At 41.8% G+C, this 21,439-nt stretch overlaps 1 protein-coding gene and 1 long non-coding RNA gene across 2 annotated transcripts in view; one reads left to right on the forward strand and one right to left on the reverse strand.

Annotated features, from left to right (window-relative positions):
* Positions 1–5,227: 5,227 nt before the first annotated feature.
* LOC308361777 lies at positions 5,228–6,940 on the reverse strand. The gene is made up of 3 exons (XR_013968560.1): positions 6,887–6,940; positions 5,461–5,588; positions 5,228–5,345 (listed from the first exon to the last, which is right to left on the reverse strand). It is a non-coding gene; the product is annotated as an uncharacterized lncRNA (long non-coding RNA).
* Positions 6,941–11,032: 4,092 nt separating this feature from the next.
* The window catches only part of cntnap5b (contactin associated protein family member 5b), a gene marked incomplete at its 3' end in the record, with an annotated part of 61,556 nt that continues 51,149 nt past the window's right edge, over positions 11,033–21,439 (forward strand). Inside the window, exon 1 of the mRNA XM_080835407.1 lies at positions 11,033–11,127. Coding sequence (XP_080691533.1) covers positions 11,043–11,127 — 85 coding nt within the window. The 5' untranslated portion in view covers positions 11,033–11,042. The remainder of the gene's footprint in view (positions 11,128–21,439) is intronic.

The raw sequence follows: 21,439 nt of genomic DNA on the forward strand, positions 1-21,439 counted from the left end.
ATCCCCGGAAGTAATGATTGGTTAAGAGCAGTCACCTGACCCTGACGGAGAAACGATCCATATTCACGGAAGTAATGAATGATTGGCTTATACCAGGACCTTTAGCTGTCCTTGAGTAACATTGTCGATTGCCTGACTTTTATTGTTGTGTCAAGTTTAACGCTGCTGTTCAACATTAATAGCACCCGAATTACACTTGTCGATGTATGTATTCGTTAGCTGTAAATAACATAAAGGACTGATATTACACATAACAAACAAACATACAAACATAAACACATTCCGGGTATACTGATCGTCTACCCTTCCACCCATGGTCTACCGACAGGGTAATTGATTGGCTTTTGAGTTCAAATATCAACATTCTTTCTCCAGAATCGCTGATGCCTCCTTTCAGGTCTCTTGTTCTCATTGCCAAATGGATCTTTGCCCACTGCATGACACATTCCGAGGTCTTTGAATTTTATTCTTTTGTGTGCACTTTTGAGAGAGTCCCTTGGCTGGTTGTTGGCCGGCGAAGAGAGTTGTGAAGCTAACCATCACAGTTGTAGAAAAAGAAAAAGTGAGCTTGGCAAAGGAAGAGAAAGACAGTGTTCAGTGGCATGCAAAGGTTTGGGCACCCCTGCTCAAATTTCTTGTGACTGTGAAAAGTGAAGTGAGTAGAAGATGAACTGATCTCCATGATTAATGATCTCCAGAAGGCATGAAGCTAAAGATTAAATATTCTTTTCAACACTTTTAGCAAAATCAATTTATTTTTCTCATTTTGTGTGAATCTAGAGATGCATTTTCAAAAGACAATGCAAATTGTAATTGCTCAGCAGTATCTGTGATTCACAGAAGATGGACTCCCTCTCTTTCTCTTGCTCTCTCTCTCTCTGTCACACACACACACATACAAACCCACCCATATGTACACACACACACACACACACATATGTATAGAAATGGACATACCTAGACGCATCCACACAATCACATAGCCATGCATCTGCAGTGGTGCAGCCGCTTCTCGCTGCATATTGCCTGCTGGGAGTCAAGAGAAACCGCACATATAGAACAAAGGATCTGACGGAATGCAGAGCCGGAGCAGTGTGTGTGTGTGTGTGGTGTATGTGTTTGTGTGCATGTGTGTGTGAGTGGAGAGAGACCGGGGTGGCATGTGTATCTCTTTGCATGAAAAGAGCAGGAGAGAGAGAGAAAGAGCAATTCATGTGCACGCGCACGTGTGTGAACAGGGACTAGGGCTGCCTCGTCTGAGTGTGGGTGTGTGTGTACGCCTTTGAGAGGGGGCTTGGTGTGTCTGTGCGTGTGTGTGTGTGTGTGTGTGTGTGTGTGTGTTTGTGTGACGGAGCGGGGTAGAGACAGACAGAGAAAGAGGGAGAGGATGGAAGCTGCCTCAGTGAATATTAGAGAGAGGGAGAAAGGCATTTGATAGAATAATGACAGTAAGGGAGGGAGGGAGAGGCAGACTGTGAGGGAGAAAAAGAGAGACGGGTAAAAAGAAGGAGAGAGAGAGAGGGGGAGCAACGATTGCAGTGAAGCCTCCTTGCTGATGCCAGAGCCTCGGAGATCAGTGACAGCAAAGCTCCGTGACCAGCTGTGTTTCACTCTCGCACCCACTCGCGCACATATTCTGTTGCGTACACACACACACACACACCCACACACACACACACTGTCAGACAAACACTCGCGCTGGACGGAGAGCGGACCACGGGGGGAACGGCGGAATACACACACACAGTGCTAAAGCGAGTCAAAGGATCGCCAATGTGGAGAGAGCAGCAACTGAGTCCCCGTCCCAGGTAAGTGAGCCATCAACTTTACACACAAACACACACAGAGAATGCTGTTGTTCCACATGTGTCTGTGTGTGTGTGTGTGTGTGTGTGTGTGTGTGTGTGTGTGTGTGTGTGTGTGTGTGTGTGTGTGTGTGTGTGTGTGTGTGTGTGTGAGAGCGTCTATATGTGTACGATGAAAGGTCTCAGCCTACGGTTTAACTGAGGCAGTTGATCATCATTTATGTTACTCCTCTATTCATTCATGTCAGACCATTTGTGTATTAATGGAGATCATTTTACTTCAGTCCACAAAGACTGTTGTGATGAATAGGAACAGGGAACCAAATTCCTCGAACAAGACTGATGGATTTGCTGGTGTTCTTAGACTCAAAGTTCTAGAGTTCCCTGAGGCACATCACTCCCTCAGGGTAAAGTGGCATAGTGTGACCGATTACCCACTCTAGTCCTCTTCACTCTTTTATCTGCTACGCCATTCTTGAGTTTTTGTTAGGCCCTTTTGTGTGTGTGTGTTTGTGTGTGAGAGTGAGGGAGAGAGGGAGAGTGTGTGTGATAATTAGTGTGTGACGGACACAACCAGGTGTGTGGTTACACTGAAATGAGGTAATGAGCCAATGTATCATTTAGAGAGTGGTGCATTTGTTTTGTCTTGTGGCATTGTGTTTCCGTATGTATTTGAGGTAAAGATTGATGCTGTATTTGTGCGTGTGGTATTATGTTTCATCGTGCATTTGAAGGAAGGAGAGATTCTCATGTTATTATGTGTCCGTGTGTGTGTGTGTGTGTGTGTGTGTGTGTGTGTGTGTGTGTGCTTGTGTGTAAGGGCACAAGAGAGAAAAACAGAGGGAAAATAAATGAGCATATGTTTCTTAACAATGTGTTCTTAATCACCTGCATCTCTGCACATCCACGTAGGGATCTGATACGGACCCATTTGTAAATGTTGATATTTACACATATTGACAAACAGATGCTTATGCTTATAAAATCCAGACTCAAATGTGAACACTCCGACAATTAGTCTCTGTGCTCTTGTCTTTGTACTTCTGGAATGCAAGGGCCATCACTTTAATGCTGTTACCAGTAGAGTAACCTCACGCTTAAATTAAACCAACATCCTCCGGTTTTTCAGTATAGTTTAATTATTAACAGTATATGTAATATGTACTGGCATGCAGAGGTCACACACTGACAGACATACCAATATGCATTCATATACTGCAAATGTAGACTGTTCTGTGCCATGTGAAGATCAGTCAAGAGCTCAGCTTCCAGCATCAGAGCTTATCAGCTGCAGTGGCTTTGCTTGGCTTTGATGTGCTCATAACAATGACCAGCCCTTACTTTGATGATAGCACATTTCTTGGGCATCATAAAAGGCGTATTAAGAGAACACACACTTGCACCCCTTTATAGAAACAGCTGTGGAGCCCTGGGCGACAAGCGCAGAGATCTCTCTCTCGGAGCCCCGGCCATCCGCCTCTGCTCACACACACACACACACACACACACACACACACACACACACACACACACACACACACACACACACACACACACATACATACAAACACACACACACACACACTACAAACACACACATACACACACTCTCTTCTCTCTCTCTTCTCTTTCTCAGTCTCTCTCTCTCAGTGACATACACACACACACACACACACACACACACATACACACACACACTTCTCTATCTCTGTATCTCTTTCTCTTTCTCTCTCTATCTCTCTCTCTCTCTCACACACACACTGTCTCTCTCTCTCTCTCTATCTCTGTCGGAGCACCAGTCTCCACTTCTGCTCACACACACACACACACACACACACACACTCTCTCTCTCTCTCTCTGTATCTTTTTCTCTTTCTCTCTCTCACACACATACACACACACACATGCATGCAAGCACACACTTATTCTGGTGTAATACAGGAACAGCTGCATGTCTACACTGACACTGTGTCGGTTCTCATATTTACACACTCACCCTCCTCCATCACAAATGACATGCTCCATATAATTATATCCATGAACACAACAGTGACTGTTAAAAAAGATCACTCTAGTTCCTGATTTTCTACCTGAAAATATGCTTTACACAGAAGTTTCATGTTTTACTCCAGTGTAGCTTGTCTGAGAGTAGCAAAGCACAGTCCATTGATTCAATACTATAGAAGTATAGAACCAACAAGGAAATGCTAGTCATCTGCCAGTTCATTAGAATCCCCCCATTTGGGAGGAATATGTAGAGATAGGTGTGTACTCGCATTCATGGCTCACACTGTAAAAAAAAAAATCGTAAAAAAACGGTTTTTTTCCGGCAGCTGGGGTGCCAGAAAAATACCGTAAAATAACAGAAAATTACTGTACCGTAAAAATACGGTTATTTCCCGTAATTAAAATACAGTTTTTAGTTGTAATTTTACCAAGATTTTCCCTTATTTTCAGGTTTTTTAACATTAAATAACAACATTTTCACATTTTAAAACAATTAAATGACCTAGAAAAACGGTAAATAAACGTTGTATTACGAACATTATTCGTAATACAACATTTATTTTCCATTTTTCTAGGTCATTTAATTGTTTTAAAATGTGAAAATGTTGTTATTTAATGTTATTTTACGGTGTTTTTTCTGGCGCCCCAGCTGCCAGAAAATTACCGTTTATTATAATTTTTAGTGTATAGTCACTTACCTGATCTTTCAGCCTTTGAGAATATGCCTCTCTCTATCACTTGTTCACACACTAAATCCATTTATTGGTCTCATAATTACAGAAATGTGCTGTTAAATTAAATTACCCATGAAGATGGTAGATTAACATTGTTATACGAGTAATAATGCTTACATTTACAGAAATGTGCTGTTATTAGTTGGTTTTAATGGCATTATTTGTTTAAAAATCCTGTATATAACTTTTTATGAGATGTTATATAATAGTATACAACAATAATTTGATTAATCTTTAAAAACTAGCTTAAAAAAAATGAATATTTAAAGCACTTTCAACTTAAAAAAAAACTATACTCACCTAATAACACCATAATTATTTTAATTTTAAATGGTTTAAACCAGTTTTTGGCCAGTCGGAAAAGGGGCTTAAATGAATTGTGTTTGAACAAAGCTGAACAAGAACAACTACAATTTCCCATTCTCTGTATTTTTATTCTGTATATATATAAAAAATAACTAACAGGTAACCATACAGCAACTGGTTCTGAAACAAACAAATTCAACTGAATTGGAAATGAAAGAAAAAAAGTAAAAAAAAAACGAAACAAAAATCCACAGACTCTTGATATCTTCTAATATAATTTCCAACTCGACTGCAAATGTAAATGGTTTTTTTTTTTCAATAAGGCCCAATACATCAGCCCTTCATCTCCAAGTGGCATAGCAATCTTGTCACTTCTTGCGACGATCAGCTACTGCTGGGCAGCTCCGCTTGGGTGTCCAATGCACACAATGCTAGGCTGGTGGCCTCTCGATGAATCAGGATTCTCAAGCAATGATGAAATGCTCGTTCTAGGCTGTAACACAAAACGTTTGAATTACTACATTATTAAACCAGCATGGGGAGGAGACCACAACACAACATCAGGAGGTTCAGTGATGCAACCAATAAGTCATAAGACACAAACATACTTGCACAAAGTCCATGAGGTAGGAAATGGCTGATTTAACACTGCAGCGACTCCATCCAGCCCCTCGTCCTGATGGCATTGGTGGAAGAAGGTGTATGAGCATCTGAAGTGCTTTGAAGCAAAGCATGTCTACATGAAAATATTAGAATCCAAATTAGATATCTACCATTACACAAGGTTAAAGTGCATATGACACCTAAAAAAAAAAGGTAAACAGCATATAATTATCAAGACTATACATAAAACATAGTACTTTGAAGTCATGTGTAAACCCGATGATTGAAAAATTAGGTTTGTACACGATTTCAAAGTGTGGTTTTCGCGACGCTCTTCGGCAAGCAGTGCCGGCTTACCTGAAACCTGAAGTCTGTGGCAGAAAATTGCTCAAAATTGCTGAATTCTTCACCCTCCATCGATAGCTGTGTGGTGTGGGAACGAATGAAGTCTACCACCACTGACATTACAGGGTCACCTGGCGGTAGACCTCATTCGTTCCCACGCCACACAACTAGCGATGGAGGTTGAAGAATTCAGCAATTTTGAGCAATTTTCTGCAACAGACTCAAGCAGAGATGAGATTGAGGAAGACTTCGATCCGGATCAGTTTGTAAAGGTGATTGTGAGCATTGAGCCGTATCTGGAAGACGAGCCAGCAGAAGAGCCGAGTTCTGACAGTGATGACATAGTAGCTAGCTAGCCTCGCTGCTAACAAGTATGACGCCCCTCTCATTGAGGCAGATGTACTGTTTGCCTCCAGTCTCTTAGCTCTTTCACAGCTGTTGTTTGTTAGGTCAGCTATTCTAAATACGTGAAATACATTCCCTATTTAATGGATAGAGAGCAATGCTTCCAGCATTACTTCACAGCAAATTACTTTAGTTGTCATTTCAAGCTTGCTGGAGAAGGCACTCTTGTGCGACACACATTCTGCACCCACTTCTCGCGTACTTCCTCGTCTTTTGGAAATTTGAAAAGGCTAAAAGAATGGGAACTGACGTTCGAGCAATATGCTGCAACACACCTTGAAGGCATATTTACAACTGATCCTTAAGAAATAGCCGGTGGCTCCCTGAGAAAATCTGTTTTCTGTCAGGAAAAATGGCGACCAAGTGCAACAGAGTACCTCCGTTTAAGTAATTTAAATTTTTTAACGCAGGGTGGTAGTGAGTCGCTTGGGAAGTCGGTAGCTCAGTGGCGCTGCATTCAAATGATGATTTTAACAAGTCAAATGTGTATATTTTTCCTCAACATATATATATCGATTGTGAAATACCACCTTCGTTCTATTTATTAAAAAAAAATAGTATTGAGGTGTCATATGCACTTTAAGTCATCTTGAACAATTAAACTGGCTTCAGTTATTATCCATTGCATAAAAGTTATAAGTGCATTTCCCCCCCTATCTTTCTGAATGCGAACCAACATACCATCACTGTTGTTCCTGGTGGTTGAAGGATTTTCCAGATCCTCAGACAACTCCAATGCAGCAACCTTCATTAGCTTAGGGATGATGTTCATCTGCCATTTGCGAAGGAAAAGATCAGCTTTCCCCTCAAACTGGCTATCGAAGTCGAACTAAGATGTACAAAGATAAATATTCAATCCAATTTATTCATTTGAATTTACAGGCTATATTTACTGAGATATTGGGGGGGGGGGGGGGTAGTGTTCCTTTTCATGGGTTGAAGGTAGAGAGTGGACATGAGGCATCAGTCAATAATACCAACAATACAATGGCCCTTATTTCTGAAACAATAAACATTTGGTACATCAGTAAAATGTGGGGTGGGAAGGTAAACATCATTTTTTTTTCACTTACATATCCCTCATTGTGTTCCTGGATTTTGACACTCAATTTAGGAAACGTGGTGACAACATTCTTGTCAAGACGCACCTTGTCATCACTGGATGGGTAACTGAAAATAACAGACAGCATCAACCAAACCATTTCTAAACACACATTGAAGAGTTCAGAAGTCCACCTGACCTTTTTTGTGGTAAATTGGAAAAAACACAGCTGGCATGATTATCGTATAGTAGGCACTGAGAATATTTCCCTTTATATCATACCTAAATTTTTAAGTTTTTGCACCTGAACTCTTCAATTAGAAACATGTATTGCCATCAGTTATACTCACACTTCACATGTATTGACTAAAATATTAATTTTAAGTATGAGATATATAAGAACAACTTCCACTCCACTGTCAATACTTTTGAATCTCACACTTTGACAGTGTCGTCAACTTACAATCCTCATCTCTCCTCAAGATTGCTGACAGCAACCCTCACAAGTAGCACCCTGTTTTTTGTGCATATGGTACCAGATTTCTCATATTCTGTGAGTATGTTTGGAGCTTTTGATTGAATTAGTACTTTGAGTACTCCAATCCACTGTCGTCCAGCCTGTCATGGGAAGGTAGAAAATGTGTCTGTCTTGGCAGGGGAGGAGGCTGGAGAAAAACACAAACCAAAGCAAAAATGTATGAGCCATTGGTGCAGTTTAAAATCCCTAAACAAACATTTAAAACACATATTTTCAACAGGACTGCACAATTACTTAAAAAATTAGCAACAACTATTCAACCAAAGTTTTCTTATCTTACAGACTTACCGGACATATCAGTTGAATTTCTGCATCCGCTAGCTCAGAACCCGACCAGAAAAAAACAACTGAAATGTATCAAGTTCGTTGATGTCTGTGTTACGATCTGTATCAATAAACTCATTGAAGTCGGCATTATACATGAGAAATCAATCTATATATACACTTCAGAAGGTAGGCCATCTTGAGATTTTCATTCATCAAGTAATTCCTTCGCAGGTGGTAAACTATCTTGCAGATCTCTCTGCCATCTAGGTAGATAGATGCCAGTATTTTTTTTAAAGCTAGCCTCCATTTGCTGATAAAGAGAAGAAAAACAAGGTTTTAGTCATTATTCACTCCAGTAAAAAAAAAAAAAAAAAAAAAACAGACAGCCACTTCTACCATTGCCATTGTTTTGCTAGCTTATCAAACCATGTAGCAAAATTAGATTGATAGATAGTGCCGTATTTGAGTAATTAAATCTTACCGAACTGTGTTTTATTTGAACCGTTCAAGGCCGGTTACTCTGTTGTAGAATTGAACAGAAAAAGAAAATGTAGCAGGTCAGGAACAGACAATACAATGACCAATACTCAAGCGATGCATTCAAGTTCACAGGAGATTGCTCCCGATTCCATTGTGCCTTGTCTGTGGGGGGGGGGGAACTCGAACAAACTAAACTTAAAAGGCATTTCACAACCAAACAACACAATAACATGTAATGCTGGTGTGCCGTGAGACTTTTTTCCCCATAGAATACATAGATTGTGCTTCGAGAAAAGCGTTTGGGGAAAACTGATTTACACTGGCGTTGCCCCTGCTCTATGGTTATAATATAAAATGGAGCAAACTAGCCAACACCATATGCTAAATAGCTAGCCTTAAAGCTATGGCAAAAGAGTATCTATGATATGTGCTTAAAAGAGCCTTCGTCATTAGAAAACGCAATATGTTACTAGCCAGGTTTTTACTTTCTCTCGCTCTGCATGTTTTCAATAGCAAATACAAAATGCCAACCAATTTTACAGATTAAATTATCCAGGTTGGCTAGCTAGCTAACTTGAACTGTACATGTTACCTTAGCTAGCTACTATGGCTTACATTACCTAACGACTACGAACTGAAGGTTGTCAGTGCAAGCTAGCTAGTCAAAGTTAGCCAGAGCCTCATATGGTGTTGGCTACACTCACATTACGGCCCCCATTCAGCACACCAACATGACAGCACGACAACCTATACACAATGAGCCTTTCATCGTCAAATACAATGCCAGGGTATTAAGCTTTTTATTTTTGAGAACTCAATTAAAGTACAAAGACATTTACCTTTAGTCTTCTGCTGTCGTGTGTCGTGTCAGTGTTGAAACTCCGTGGTAACCAGTGCAAGAATGTTCTATTTGGGCGCGCGCAGACCCTACAACAGCCTCAATGCGGGAGGCGTATGAGAGCATAGACATAATACATGTATATGTCTATGTATGAGAGCATAATCTGTATGCTAACGGTATACTTTTAGCAGAGAGGCTAGCTAGCTTAAGCTACTATGTGTCTTAATGGAGTTTTGGTCTACGCGAAATCAGCAACCTAAAATAATATTTGAGAGCTTCAGTTAAGACCACCAATACCAAGCACCATCCGTGTTGCACATAAACAACTAACCGAGTCAATGTAGACGTATAAAAAGTCGTGTAGATAGCTTAATTCACATCAAATATTTCCCACTAACAGGCTACACGCCGCCATCTTTGTTCAGTTTCGATATTTTTGAGTGACTCACTCTCAACCAATCAGAATGCTTGATTTCATCTACCCGTGTTACAACAGTAAATATACGTATTTCTAATGGGTTTTTTCTGTGTAAAACAACAGAAATATTCTGTGTTTTTACATTTACAGTGATTTCATGTTATTTTACATTTGTCATGTAAAATCACAGTTTCTTTTTGGAAAATGAATGGTATTTTAAAAATACAGAAAAAAACTGTAAAATAAACAGTAAAATTCTGTTTTATTACATTTTTTTTTTACAGTGTAGCTAAAACGGACTGTGGGTATTTGAACACGCAACAAGTCTAATGCAATCATCTGAGGATAATGTCCATGGCATGCATACACGCCTTTCATTTCTTCATTCAGTACTTTTAATTCAAGTGTTTTATCCAAACCCAGGCAGAGTAAATTATCAGAAAAATAAGGATTTGTATAAAGTCGTGGAAATGCCACCGGCGAGAAATAAAAGATAGATAATGTAGAAATGTTGTATACCTCCATAGAAGAACATATAATTAATAAATAAATCAAATAAGTATAAAAACGGCTATTCAACTATACGAGTCAAGGGCATCATGTACGACCTAAAAGAGAGAGGAGAGAGAGAGGAAAGGGGGGACAGCTCTATGTGCTCCATGACTGTCCGTTCCTAAGGAATTCCAGTGATCTTGGCGACCATTGTGTACAATGGAGCTGTCCACTCCCCCGGTGCTGAATTAGCGCTATTTTTCAAACGCTCTCTCTCTCTCTTTCTCTCTATCTCTCTCTCTCTTTCTCTCTCTCTCTCTCTCTCTCTCTCTCTAGTCTCTCACTACCCTCTCTTCTCCCACCAGCTCACAGGTTCACTTCATATAACTTGTGATAGGGACGGCTTGGCTCTGCGCAGGCTGAATTAGTGTGTAGGTATTTTGCTGATTGCACGGAAAGGGAGCGCTACAGCAACCAATAGCGTGTGGTCATGCTTTTCTTTTAATCATCCCACCCACCTCAGAAATTTGGTGGAAATATTTCCCGGAGCTTTTGCCCGGTGAGCAACTGAACAACGTATGTCTTTAAGAGCATCAGCGGGGGAGTGTCTCCATTATTTCATCACTGGCAAGGCTGTCTCGGGGCTAGAGCACACAAACCACTGGAACTAAACCTTTGGGAGGCGACGCACAATTGGAGCTATTTTCAACAAACCACGGATATAGCGCAACTTGGATAAGCCTCGTGTTTTGCGTTAAGATGGATTCGCGGAATGTGTCCTGGCTGTATGCATTCAGTGTAACGGTGCTGGCAGCTTTAGGATCTGCGCTGGCAGCGAACAATTGTAAGTAACTCTGACTGGTTTCATGTAATTAGCGATGTATTGTCATTGAATGTTAAGTTTGATTGTGTTAGTTATTCACGCAGGGAAGTAAAAAAAATCTATAAACTACATGATAGCAGTGGCATACACCTTACATGTAGGCTACAACATGTGCCGCGTTTGAATATTGATCATAAATGTGGTCAAGTTACATTGGTGTTAAATTTAAAGTGGCTTTGAGCCATAAACAAGATCAAATGTGTATGAGTCTCTCATTTACAAAAATCCCCCTCAAAACACAAGCCTTCTTATATCTGCGTTAGTCACGGCTGGTGTGTTACAGAGGTGCGAGATTTAATGAGGACAAAGGCAAACAATCCGAAATTGGGCTACTGTCTGTGGGATAGACGCGGTACAGACGCAGAAACACTGGCCTTTAGGTGTGACCTTAACAATGCAGGGGCTGAAGTATTGGACCTTTGAATGTTGCGCAGACATCAGTCTCTCTGTCTATCTTCCCCCTCTCTCTCTCACTCTTCCAGTGTAGTATGCTCTCGCTCTTTTGCTCTCGTTCACCTTCACGTTGTAAACACCATCGATCTAATAAAGTTTAATTAGGTGTATTTCACAGTCCTTCCCGTTGAATCACAACTAGCTCACGGCAGCGTTATATGCAGTGGATATCTATGAACTGGAGGACGGTATTTTATTGTTTGATATTGAAACCGTAACAACAGCGATTTTCTTTTGGCTCAACTTCTTTCTCATCCATATACGGTATAAGCTACATCCAAACAGAAAATTAAACAAATATTTAAAGTCCTGAGTGTGAAACTCAGCCTGGCTCCGTCTCTACCATGGAAGAAATATCTCACCTCACGGGTAACACACTTCTGAGGGCATTTTGCTGTGTGATTTGATAGACACCTTAAATTGTGTGTCGCATTACTGGGTCAGTGTCGCTAGGGTACACTGTCTCCCCGTGCACGTTAAAGATCGATCCAGTTAGGTTTCCACTCCGGCCAAGAGAACGCCCCCATACTATTTAGACAAGGTATGCCAAGTTTTTTAAGCAGATCATAGAACGTTCCCCTGTGATATTGTTATTAAGTAACCGAATAAGCGCACGCCATTCCAGCTTGTTGTGGTAATGTGAAGCATTTCCACGAACGTGCCCGTGTGAAGAAAGCCGGTACTTTGAGGTAGACGGAGTGTAATTGTTTCAATCGAGCTTGAAAATTCCCACCCATCCATCCCACAGATCCGTATTAAATGGGGTAACTGTGACGAATTTCCCATCGAGCAGAACACATCTAGCGAAATCAAAAATCCTGCATGACATGTGAAGGCACAGTGATTTGAGCCCATCTGTCAAACTCTGCAATATTGTTGAATTACAGACAGCGTTAATAGCCACGTTATTAGTACCGGTGAAATTAGACTTAGAGTCTATGGTAATCATTTTTCAGTTATGGTGTAGGCTACTTTCCACATCGGCTTAACACTAACACACACTGTTTTCACGACATCACAAACACAGACTTAATGAGCATATATTTCTATTAGGTCATGCTCTGTTATGAACTGTGACTAGAAACCATGACTAAAGGCGAGCGCTGAAGTAATGCTGAGACCAAATTCAGTTGGCCATCTCATAAATAGCTGGCGTGTTCGTGGAGCTGCGGCTTGCTTTGCTGATTCCTTTGGGCAGTTCCACCTCTAACAAAGTCGTTTGAAATTATTATGGGATGCCGCCACATAAGCAGATGTGCTGTCACTTCCTGTCTTTTTTTCTCTTCCTTGTACTTTCTTCTTCTTTGTGCTTGTTCTCATTAATGAAAACATGTTTGTGTGTTGTGGTGAGGAGGCACAGAGCACACCAAGCTCTAACTCACAGGTGCTACGCAACACAACGTGCGCTGTGTTGGTGTCGGGAGAGATTTGAAAAAGATCAAAGCATTTCTTCCCACCTATTTGCATTCTTAATTATGCGTCCTCCCTCTTCATTCCACCTTTCCAGAGCGCTCAGACACGCTGACAACTCGAAGAAAGCTCCAAACGTTTCATTATCGGCATTTTGCACAGCTAATATTTAACTTGTTTCATACAGCGGTCCCCCTCCCCCGCCGCCCCTCAGACTGTTGCCTCTAAATTGTGTTAAATATCTTGACAAAGACCTAATTTGAGATTGTAATCAAATGCGGGCTTGAAAAGAATTTTCAGACGAGCTTAGATTCTTTAAGATGAGACAGGCTTCAGAGCAGATGGAGAGAGGCACTGGTTTGGCACTCTCACAGAGGCGGGGAAAAAACACATGCATAGACAGCTTTAAAAAGGAGATATTGTCACTTTAATAGTGTCCTTTTGTACTGCTGGCTTTTCAAAGTGTTCCTCTTTACCGGCATCGAGACAGAGACGAGTGATAGACTGTTTGGGACGGCGGCTGGCGTTTTGTTTATGACTCTGCCAGGGAGAGATTGCGTGCAGCGCAGAATGTAAAGCGTATGGAACATGATGAAAACCACATCTCCCTGCCGAAAAGCGGTTTAGTCTGTGGCCTAGATTTAGCTTTGATCTCGCCTGCCGGCCTGACGACGGTGTGGGAAAGAAATCAAATATAATTTTTAATTAACTTCTCAAACCAGTGAAGGGCCGGCCAACACAGAGTTATTGCACTCTGACAAAATAAGTTGTGTTTGCCTAGTATTAACACATATAGATTAACACAGATATTTGTTGTATAAAATGTGTTTGCATGTGTGTGTGTGTGTATGTGTGTGTGTGTGTGTGTGTGTGTGTGTGTGTGTGTGTTTGTGTTTATGTTTTCGTATGTTAGAATGTATGCACATGTGTGTGTGTATTTGTATTTGTCTGTATATCTGTGTGTGTGTGAGAGCGTTGTCATGCCTACAGTGTGCTGGGGGATCCAGCAGATTGAATGGACTTTTGAGGATGTAATATGTCTATCTCTTCGCTAAGCTAGCCGGAGGCTGCTACTCCTCCCGTGAGTGGAAGTCATCGTTTGGGGCGCTAGATCACTTTCCAATCCAATAACTGTCTGTGGGTAGGCAGCACGAGTGTCAAATGCATCAGCAGCCCTTACAGTGAAGCTGCATGGTGTGGGAGGATGCTGCTACTCGGGGATGTGTAGCCCATTCTTCTCATTAGCTTGAGCTCCTCTACCCACTTCAGCCTCTATGAAGTCCAATAAGAGAAATACCTGCTTGAATTTGTGTTAGGATCAGGTGTATCGATCGCTGACAGAGAGAGGATCTGTGTTAAGCTGACCTACTAAACCTCCCAAAACAGAAGATATGCCCTAAAGTGAGAGAGGAGCAGGAAAAACAACATCAAGCTCCTCGGATCCACAGCAGTTGAAATGACATCACAGGACTCATTTTCTTTCTTTCTTTTCTCTATCTCTTCTATCCTTCCATCCACTCATTTCTTTCTTTCTTTTCTCTATCTCTTCTATCCTTCAATTCACTAATTCCTTTCTTTCTTTTCTCTATCTCTTCTATCCTTCCATTCACTCATTTCTTTCTTTCTTTTCTCTATCTCTCCCATCCTTCCATCCACTTATTTCTTTCTTTCTTATCTCTCTCTTTCCTTTCTTTTGTACGAATCATAGCCTGTTATCCAAAGCAACGAACAGCATGGCCAAGAGTCATACACTTAGAAGTCTATACACAGCCTGCCAGATGAGCTTCAGAACGTCAATCGGAATGCCCTTACTCTGCTCCTGTACCTGTGATACTTCCTGTTCTCGTCACACTGTGTGTAGTGGCATGGGCACTGCTCCCAGTCCAAAGCACAATATATGCTGCCTAAACAGCCCATGCAAATGAGACGTGCTCAGCAACACTGGGATGCCCACAGGATGCCTGCAGGATGCCCGCTGGATGCCAGTCTGGTCAGGTCCCAGCTGGCTGCATGTCCTGCAGGTATTTGTACCAAGGTGCCAGGTATTTACCATTACCAGGCACCACAGCTCTCTCTACACAGACTCATACATATACACAAACACACGCATACCACCAACACCTTCACACACACACACACACACACACACACACACACACACACACACACACACACAGACACTCACACACATACACCCATCCACACACACTTACACACATACACAAACATACGCAGAACCACCAACACCCACACACACCCTCACAAAGACACACCCACACACACACAGACACACACTCACACACATACACTAACACACGCAGAACCACCAACACCCCCACACACACACACACACACACACACTCCACCTGATTTAAATAATTACTTCTCTTTCCTGGCTGAAGAAATAATTGGATAAATCAGGCGCATGGGCACGTTTACTAGTGCACGTGGAGAGCAGAGCTGCCCTCAAGCTGTGTGTTAAAAGAGTTGCCTCGTAATAAATCCAACACCAAGGCAGCAGTAGAACTGCACGCCAAAGACACAACCTCCCCCCCCCCCCCCCCCCCCCCCCCATGCAAAAACAGAAAAAAGCAGCAGCTGAATGATCTGTCCCAGGGCCAGTGCAGGTCCACATCAGACCCAGGCCTTTCTCAGGTGTTACCAGTGAGGGCATTTGTCTAAGTGAAAGTACAGGTATAAACAGGCTTTAATGGAGCAGCGATCAGACAAGAACCTCAGTCTCAGCAACACAGAGAGAGCGCAGAGACTCCATCTGCACCTGTTCACATGAGGCACACTTTACCCCCCATTAAACGCACCCCCCCCCCCCCCCCCCTTCACCTGCTTCTATTTTATTCTGTTGTCATCTTTGCTTTGGAGAAGAAGAACATGTAAATGCTCTTTTCCCAGTCTGATCATTATTCCCCATTTCAGATGTAACATCGTGTAAACAAATCTCTCTCCCTCTGATGCTGGTAGCAGAGTTCAGGATGTATTTGTTGTTTATTCAAAGAGACAGGATGTATTAAAGACATTAGGGATACGAGCTGGTTTGCAATGGTTTCCTCATACAACCCATGAAAGACATGTTAACCTAGAAATGAGCTGCCTCTATATTTATCCTCATATTCAAGTTCCTTTCCATCACTGAAATATTAATGCGAAATCCGCGTTTTTGTTCCAAATTCCTTTGTATCGGGCGTGTATTTTCATATTGCCGCCGTCAGATATACAAGCACATATTAATTGGGGCAAGCTTCGAAATACTGTATGTCTGCTGTGTCTGCTGTGTTCGCTCTGCACAGGACATTTTAATCAGTGTGGACTGTAAATACTGGTCTCTGTTTCACGGGGGAAAACAGTCGCCATAGCGCGGGGGAAACCAGTGCCATTCCATTTAACCAGCATCCGCTTCAGAATGTTTGTTACTTTTCATTTGATGCTGAAGGCTGTGGTGGAAAGAGCTAATTTTCTCACCATGGACTCTACAGAGAGAGAGAGAGAGAGAGAGAGAGAGAGAGAGAGAGACGCCTTCTCTTCTTAGCAGTTGGTCTACATCAAATCCGCTCCTGGTCAAATGGAGGAAAACAGTTTTTGCATGTAATAAGCTTTGATATGGACCTCCGGCATTTGCAAGCTGTGAATAGAAACTGCGACGCGCTGATGTGCTGCATGAGTCACTGCTGGAGCTGCGCTGCCTCTCCCCCATCCGCACTCCGAGCGCTGTGGAGGGAGGAGGACTGGAGGCCTGTATCAGCCCGCCCCACCGGGTGTGAGTGTGTATGTGTGTGTGTGTGTGTGTGTGTGTGTGTGTGTGTGTGTGTGTTTGTCTGTGTGTGTGTGTGTGTGTGTGTGTGTGTGTGTCTGTGTGTGTCTATGTGTGTGTGTGTGAGTGTGTAGGGGTGCAGAGGGAGGAGGACTGGAGGCCTGTATCAGCCTGCCCCACGGGGACGTCCTCATGGGCCGGGTGCTGCGCTGTGTGAGCATATGAGTCCTCATAACCTCATAACCTTTGACCCTCGTGTTTGACAGTCGGCCCTGCGAATCAAAACAGCTATCATCACTGGAGACGACAAACTCCTCTGTATATCTAGGGAACTGCTGACTCAGGAATAGAGATGGCCCTGAGCTGCCCCTTGTTGGCCAGACACACGCTGGCTTATGGGCCGCATCAGGGCCACATCAGGGCCGCATCAGGGCCAAATCATTGCTGCATCAGGGCCACATCAGGGCCACATCAGGGCCGCATCAGGGCCACATCATGGCCACAACAGGGCCACATCATGGCCACAACAGGGCCACATCAGGGCTCCATCAGGGTTGCTTCAGGGCCACATGCAGGGCCGCATCAGGGCTGGAGTTTGCCGCTGTCTGGATAGACCTAAGCTGTCAGCTCACATCAGCAGCAGGAGCACAAGCACTTAGGCATCCACGCGCCACTGGCTCACGAGCTCATTCACTCCCGCCGCGCTACGGATGTCTGGGGGCTCGTTCAGTCGGCTCAGCGCGTGATGCCCCAGCCGTCTGCCCAGCCTGCATCAACAGACACATCCGCGCCACGCAAATAAAAGCATTTCATTGATGATGCTATCTAATGACTGGGCACTTAATAGACCAATCAGGGTCATATCAAAGTGAAAAACATTAAAGCACCAAGCCTGATCTATCCGCAGGCCTCAGACCTTATTTAAGCAGAGGTCTTTTGGAGATAACAAATTGAATGTTATGAATATCAATTCCCTGCCTGGCTGTGGTATGATGAGCTGGCAACAGCCGCTGTGGGTACCTGTGGGTACCTCCACCAACCACATTGCTTTTCTGCCTTGGCATGGAGAAAAGCCTGAAATTGTTTGATAATGGCAAGTACTCACATTAGAAGTGCGTATGCAAATGCTGCATGTAACAATTAAATGTGCAATGAGTAGTTTTTGTTGTCTTGCTTACAGCAAAGTAACTCTGAAGGCATGATAATGCTCCCCAATATTAGAGCACACTTCAGCACTTGGACTAAATTGTCAACAAATACAACACCTCAATTAATGTCTCCACATTTACAGAAGACTTGGCAATTAAACTATTACACTTCAGATATATTCTTATTATTATATAATATTATATTATGTTGTGTTATGTTATGTTATGTTATGTTATGTTGCATTATATTATATTATATTATATTATATTATATTATATTATATTATATTATATTATATTATATTATATTATATTATATTATATTATATTATATTATATTATATAGTCATTATTGTAGGTCTAGGGGCATTTCATTTTTATTCCCACAACAAACCCCACTGACTGTACGTTTAAGGGACAACACCATCACATTACATTCTCTGTGATAATGGTATCTTGATGTAATGATGAAGATGAAGAGAAGTGTAATTTAATAGTTTTTTAATGTTTATTAAACTTCAGATGTATTATTATTATTTTATAGTCATTATTGTAGGTCTTGGGGCATTTCATTTCTTTTTTTTCCCCACAACAAACACCACTGACTGTCCAAAACCATCACAGTACACTCTCTTTGATAAAGGTATCTAAATGCAGGTGATCTATGGAAGATGAAGAGAAGTATAATCTCTGAAACATCGTAACCAACTGTAAAATTAAATAATTAACCACATCACTTCAATGCATCTTAACATTCATTTTCATTTTTCAGCCTGTTTGACACCTGCGATGAAACAATGTAAAATAAGGTGCAAGGTAGTGTCTCACCTCCCTCTTAGCCCTAAGCTACTTTGCTCTTCAAAGCGCTTGCAAGAGGAGTAATGAACCAGCGACTCTTGAGATGATGCTCCACGCCCAGGATTCCCTAACGGACATTATTCCATCCATTAGTTAACATGAATGAACCATTAATTTGGGAATTAATAAACCATAAGTCAGGTTAAATGCTCAGTTCCATGGTTTATTAACGCGTTATGGTTTATTCACAAATGCACCAAAGCATAATTCATTACAGCAGTTATCCCTTAACTAATATAATTTAATCAGTCAGTTAACATCAACAAACTGTTGATGAAGATTGTGTTGACAAACATTAAAAAAACATGAAGTTCTGTGCTTAATATTATGTTCATGTCGACTCTCGCACAAAAAGCCACGTTTATTCTTTTAGCAGACACTTTAGCACAAAACGACTTCATTAATAGAAATACAGAAATATAAGATGCAAAAGCCTCCTTATCCGCACACTGTATATCTTCCTTAGGTATTTCACCTCTGATCTTGCTGTTGTTAGCACCTTGCTCTACAGGAAGGCTCCGTCAGAGGCTATCTCACCAGGCTCTATTTAATTCAAGCCAGCTATTAACAACCGTTTTACTGTAACCAGACGTACGTCTATTATGTACTCTGGGCTCGAGGACCTCATTGCCTCCATAAACCAGAGATAAGAGATAATGTTGTTGAGCCTTCAAAGGCATAGAAGTTTTTCTTGCCAAAAAAAATGGCTTCATGAATGCCAGCATTTTCTTCCTCTGCATCTTTTGCCAGACGGCTAAAGTAAACAATGAGTTGTTGCTCAGATGCTCTCTCAATGTAAGCCAGACAGATAATAGTAATATGAAAGGTATATTGAGAAGCTAGCAAGCTAGACATAATCATGCAAGCCCTCCATTTGTCTACCAAAATGCAGCTGTGCATTTCAACAGGCCAGAATGGAGCTTTGACACGAATAACCATTTGTGCTATAATCACTTGTTGAAGTGGTGAAGACCCCTGCAGTTGGTTGTTTACCGACAGTGGCTAGTTAAGAAAGGACTGGGAATGATCTAAGGTGACAGAAGAAAATTAGTTTGCAAGAAGAGGGAGTCTAAAGACGTTTTTATTCTACATCCCCTGTGTTGAGGTCTATTCTGTGGGGATAATATTCAGACATGGGATTCAGATTGATCATCCTGCGTAGGTGTGCATTTGGCTCATGAAGCCGAAAAGAAAGGCTTTGTCAAAGTGAGCAAGGCTTTATTTTTGGGTTTCCGTCGCTTAACCATTTGGATTGCTGCCATTTCCAGCATATCTTCCAGACATAGCCCATAGCTCTCATTGCAGTACATGCAGCTTTTTTTTTCTTTTTCTTTTTGTACAGTTTTGTACCTGTTTTTAGGATGAGGCAACATATGCGTTCCCTACTGGGGTCGATGACAGTCTCTTTTATGTTTTGTTTCTGGAGGAGAAACAGACTGAGTTTTCCACGTGTCTCCGTCAGATAAGAGCCCGTCCGCTCCTGCTCAGCATTGCATCAGCCGCTCCACTTCTTGCCAGTCATCTGAGCAGCAGCAGTCCAACCGGGTCAGACCGCATTTGCACAGGCTGTAAGTGCACGGAGAAATTGTTGCCATGGAACTCACATTTAATTGCACCGTTTTAACACATCGTTATGAATAACGTTTGCTCATTTTCCCTTCCAATTGGAGGAATATCCGATTGTGCCGCATGGATTCGATCGTGAGGAGAGGGGGTGGGGGTGGGGGGTGAAAATGCATTTTCTTTCTTTTTTTTAAATCAATATGGAAAGCTGGTTGCTGTGTCTCAACCAGTCGTTTTATCCTGAAAAGCTGTAGGCAAATGGAGTTAAAGATAGCATCAGCGTGGTCCGGTCCCTGATCCTTTAATCTGGCCACATGTTGGATGTGGGCTTGATCTCAGGGTACATGATTAAACAGATCTTACACGTGTCTGTTGCTGTCACTCAATTCTTGGAATAATTAAAGGCTCTGTTTGTAGGGCATGTCCTCTGCTGTTTTAAATCAGAGGAACAAAACGACGTCAGTATGACCTCAGATGACCTGATCTTCAACAAGGGATTGCATGACACCTATAGGATTGGGCATTTTTTCATGGCTTTATGATGTACTGATTTCACGTAATAACACAGATGCACAGACACACACACAAACAGACACACATACACACATGAACACACACACGCATAAACATATATGGAGAGACAAGAGAGAGGAGAGAAAGAGAGAGAGAGACAGATAGAGCAATAGTTTGTTTGATTGTATATTGAGTAATGCTTGACATTTTAGTGTCCGCCAACCACCACAAACATTACAGTAATGAAATGCAACTGCAAGCATTAGCTACAGCACTTAGTATCATATCATGTGAGTAAGTCTTTAGCCAAATGGTTTGTGCGTGTAAAGGAATACTCATGACCATTATTAAAGTAAGCCTGGAGATTATAGTTTATAAATAGTATTGTTCATGATTTAAAAGTGCTAATTTGCATGGGTTCTTAATGTTAATGTATACATCTTGCTGTAATGTAATGGAAGGAAATTAGATAGATAGATAGATAGATAGATAGATAGATAGATAGATAGATAGATAGATAGATAGATAGATAGATAGATATATAGATAGATAGATAGATAGA

Source organism: Sprattus sprattus, assembly GCF_963457725.1.
Source record: "Sprattus sprattus genome assembly, chromosome: 3".
Classification (NCBI taxonomy): Eukaryota; Metazoa; Chordata; class Actinopteri; order Clupeiformes; family Clupeidae; genus Sprattus; species Sprattus sprattus.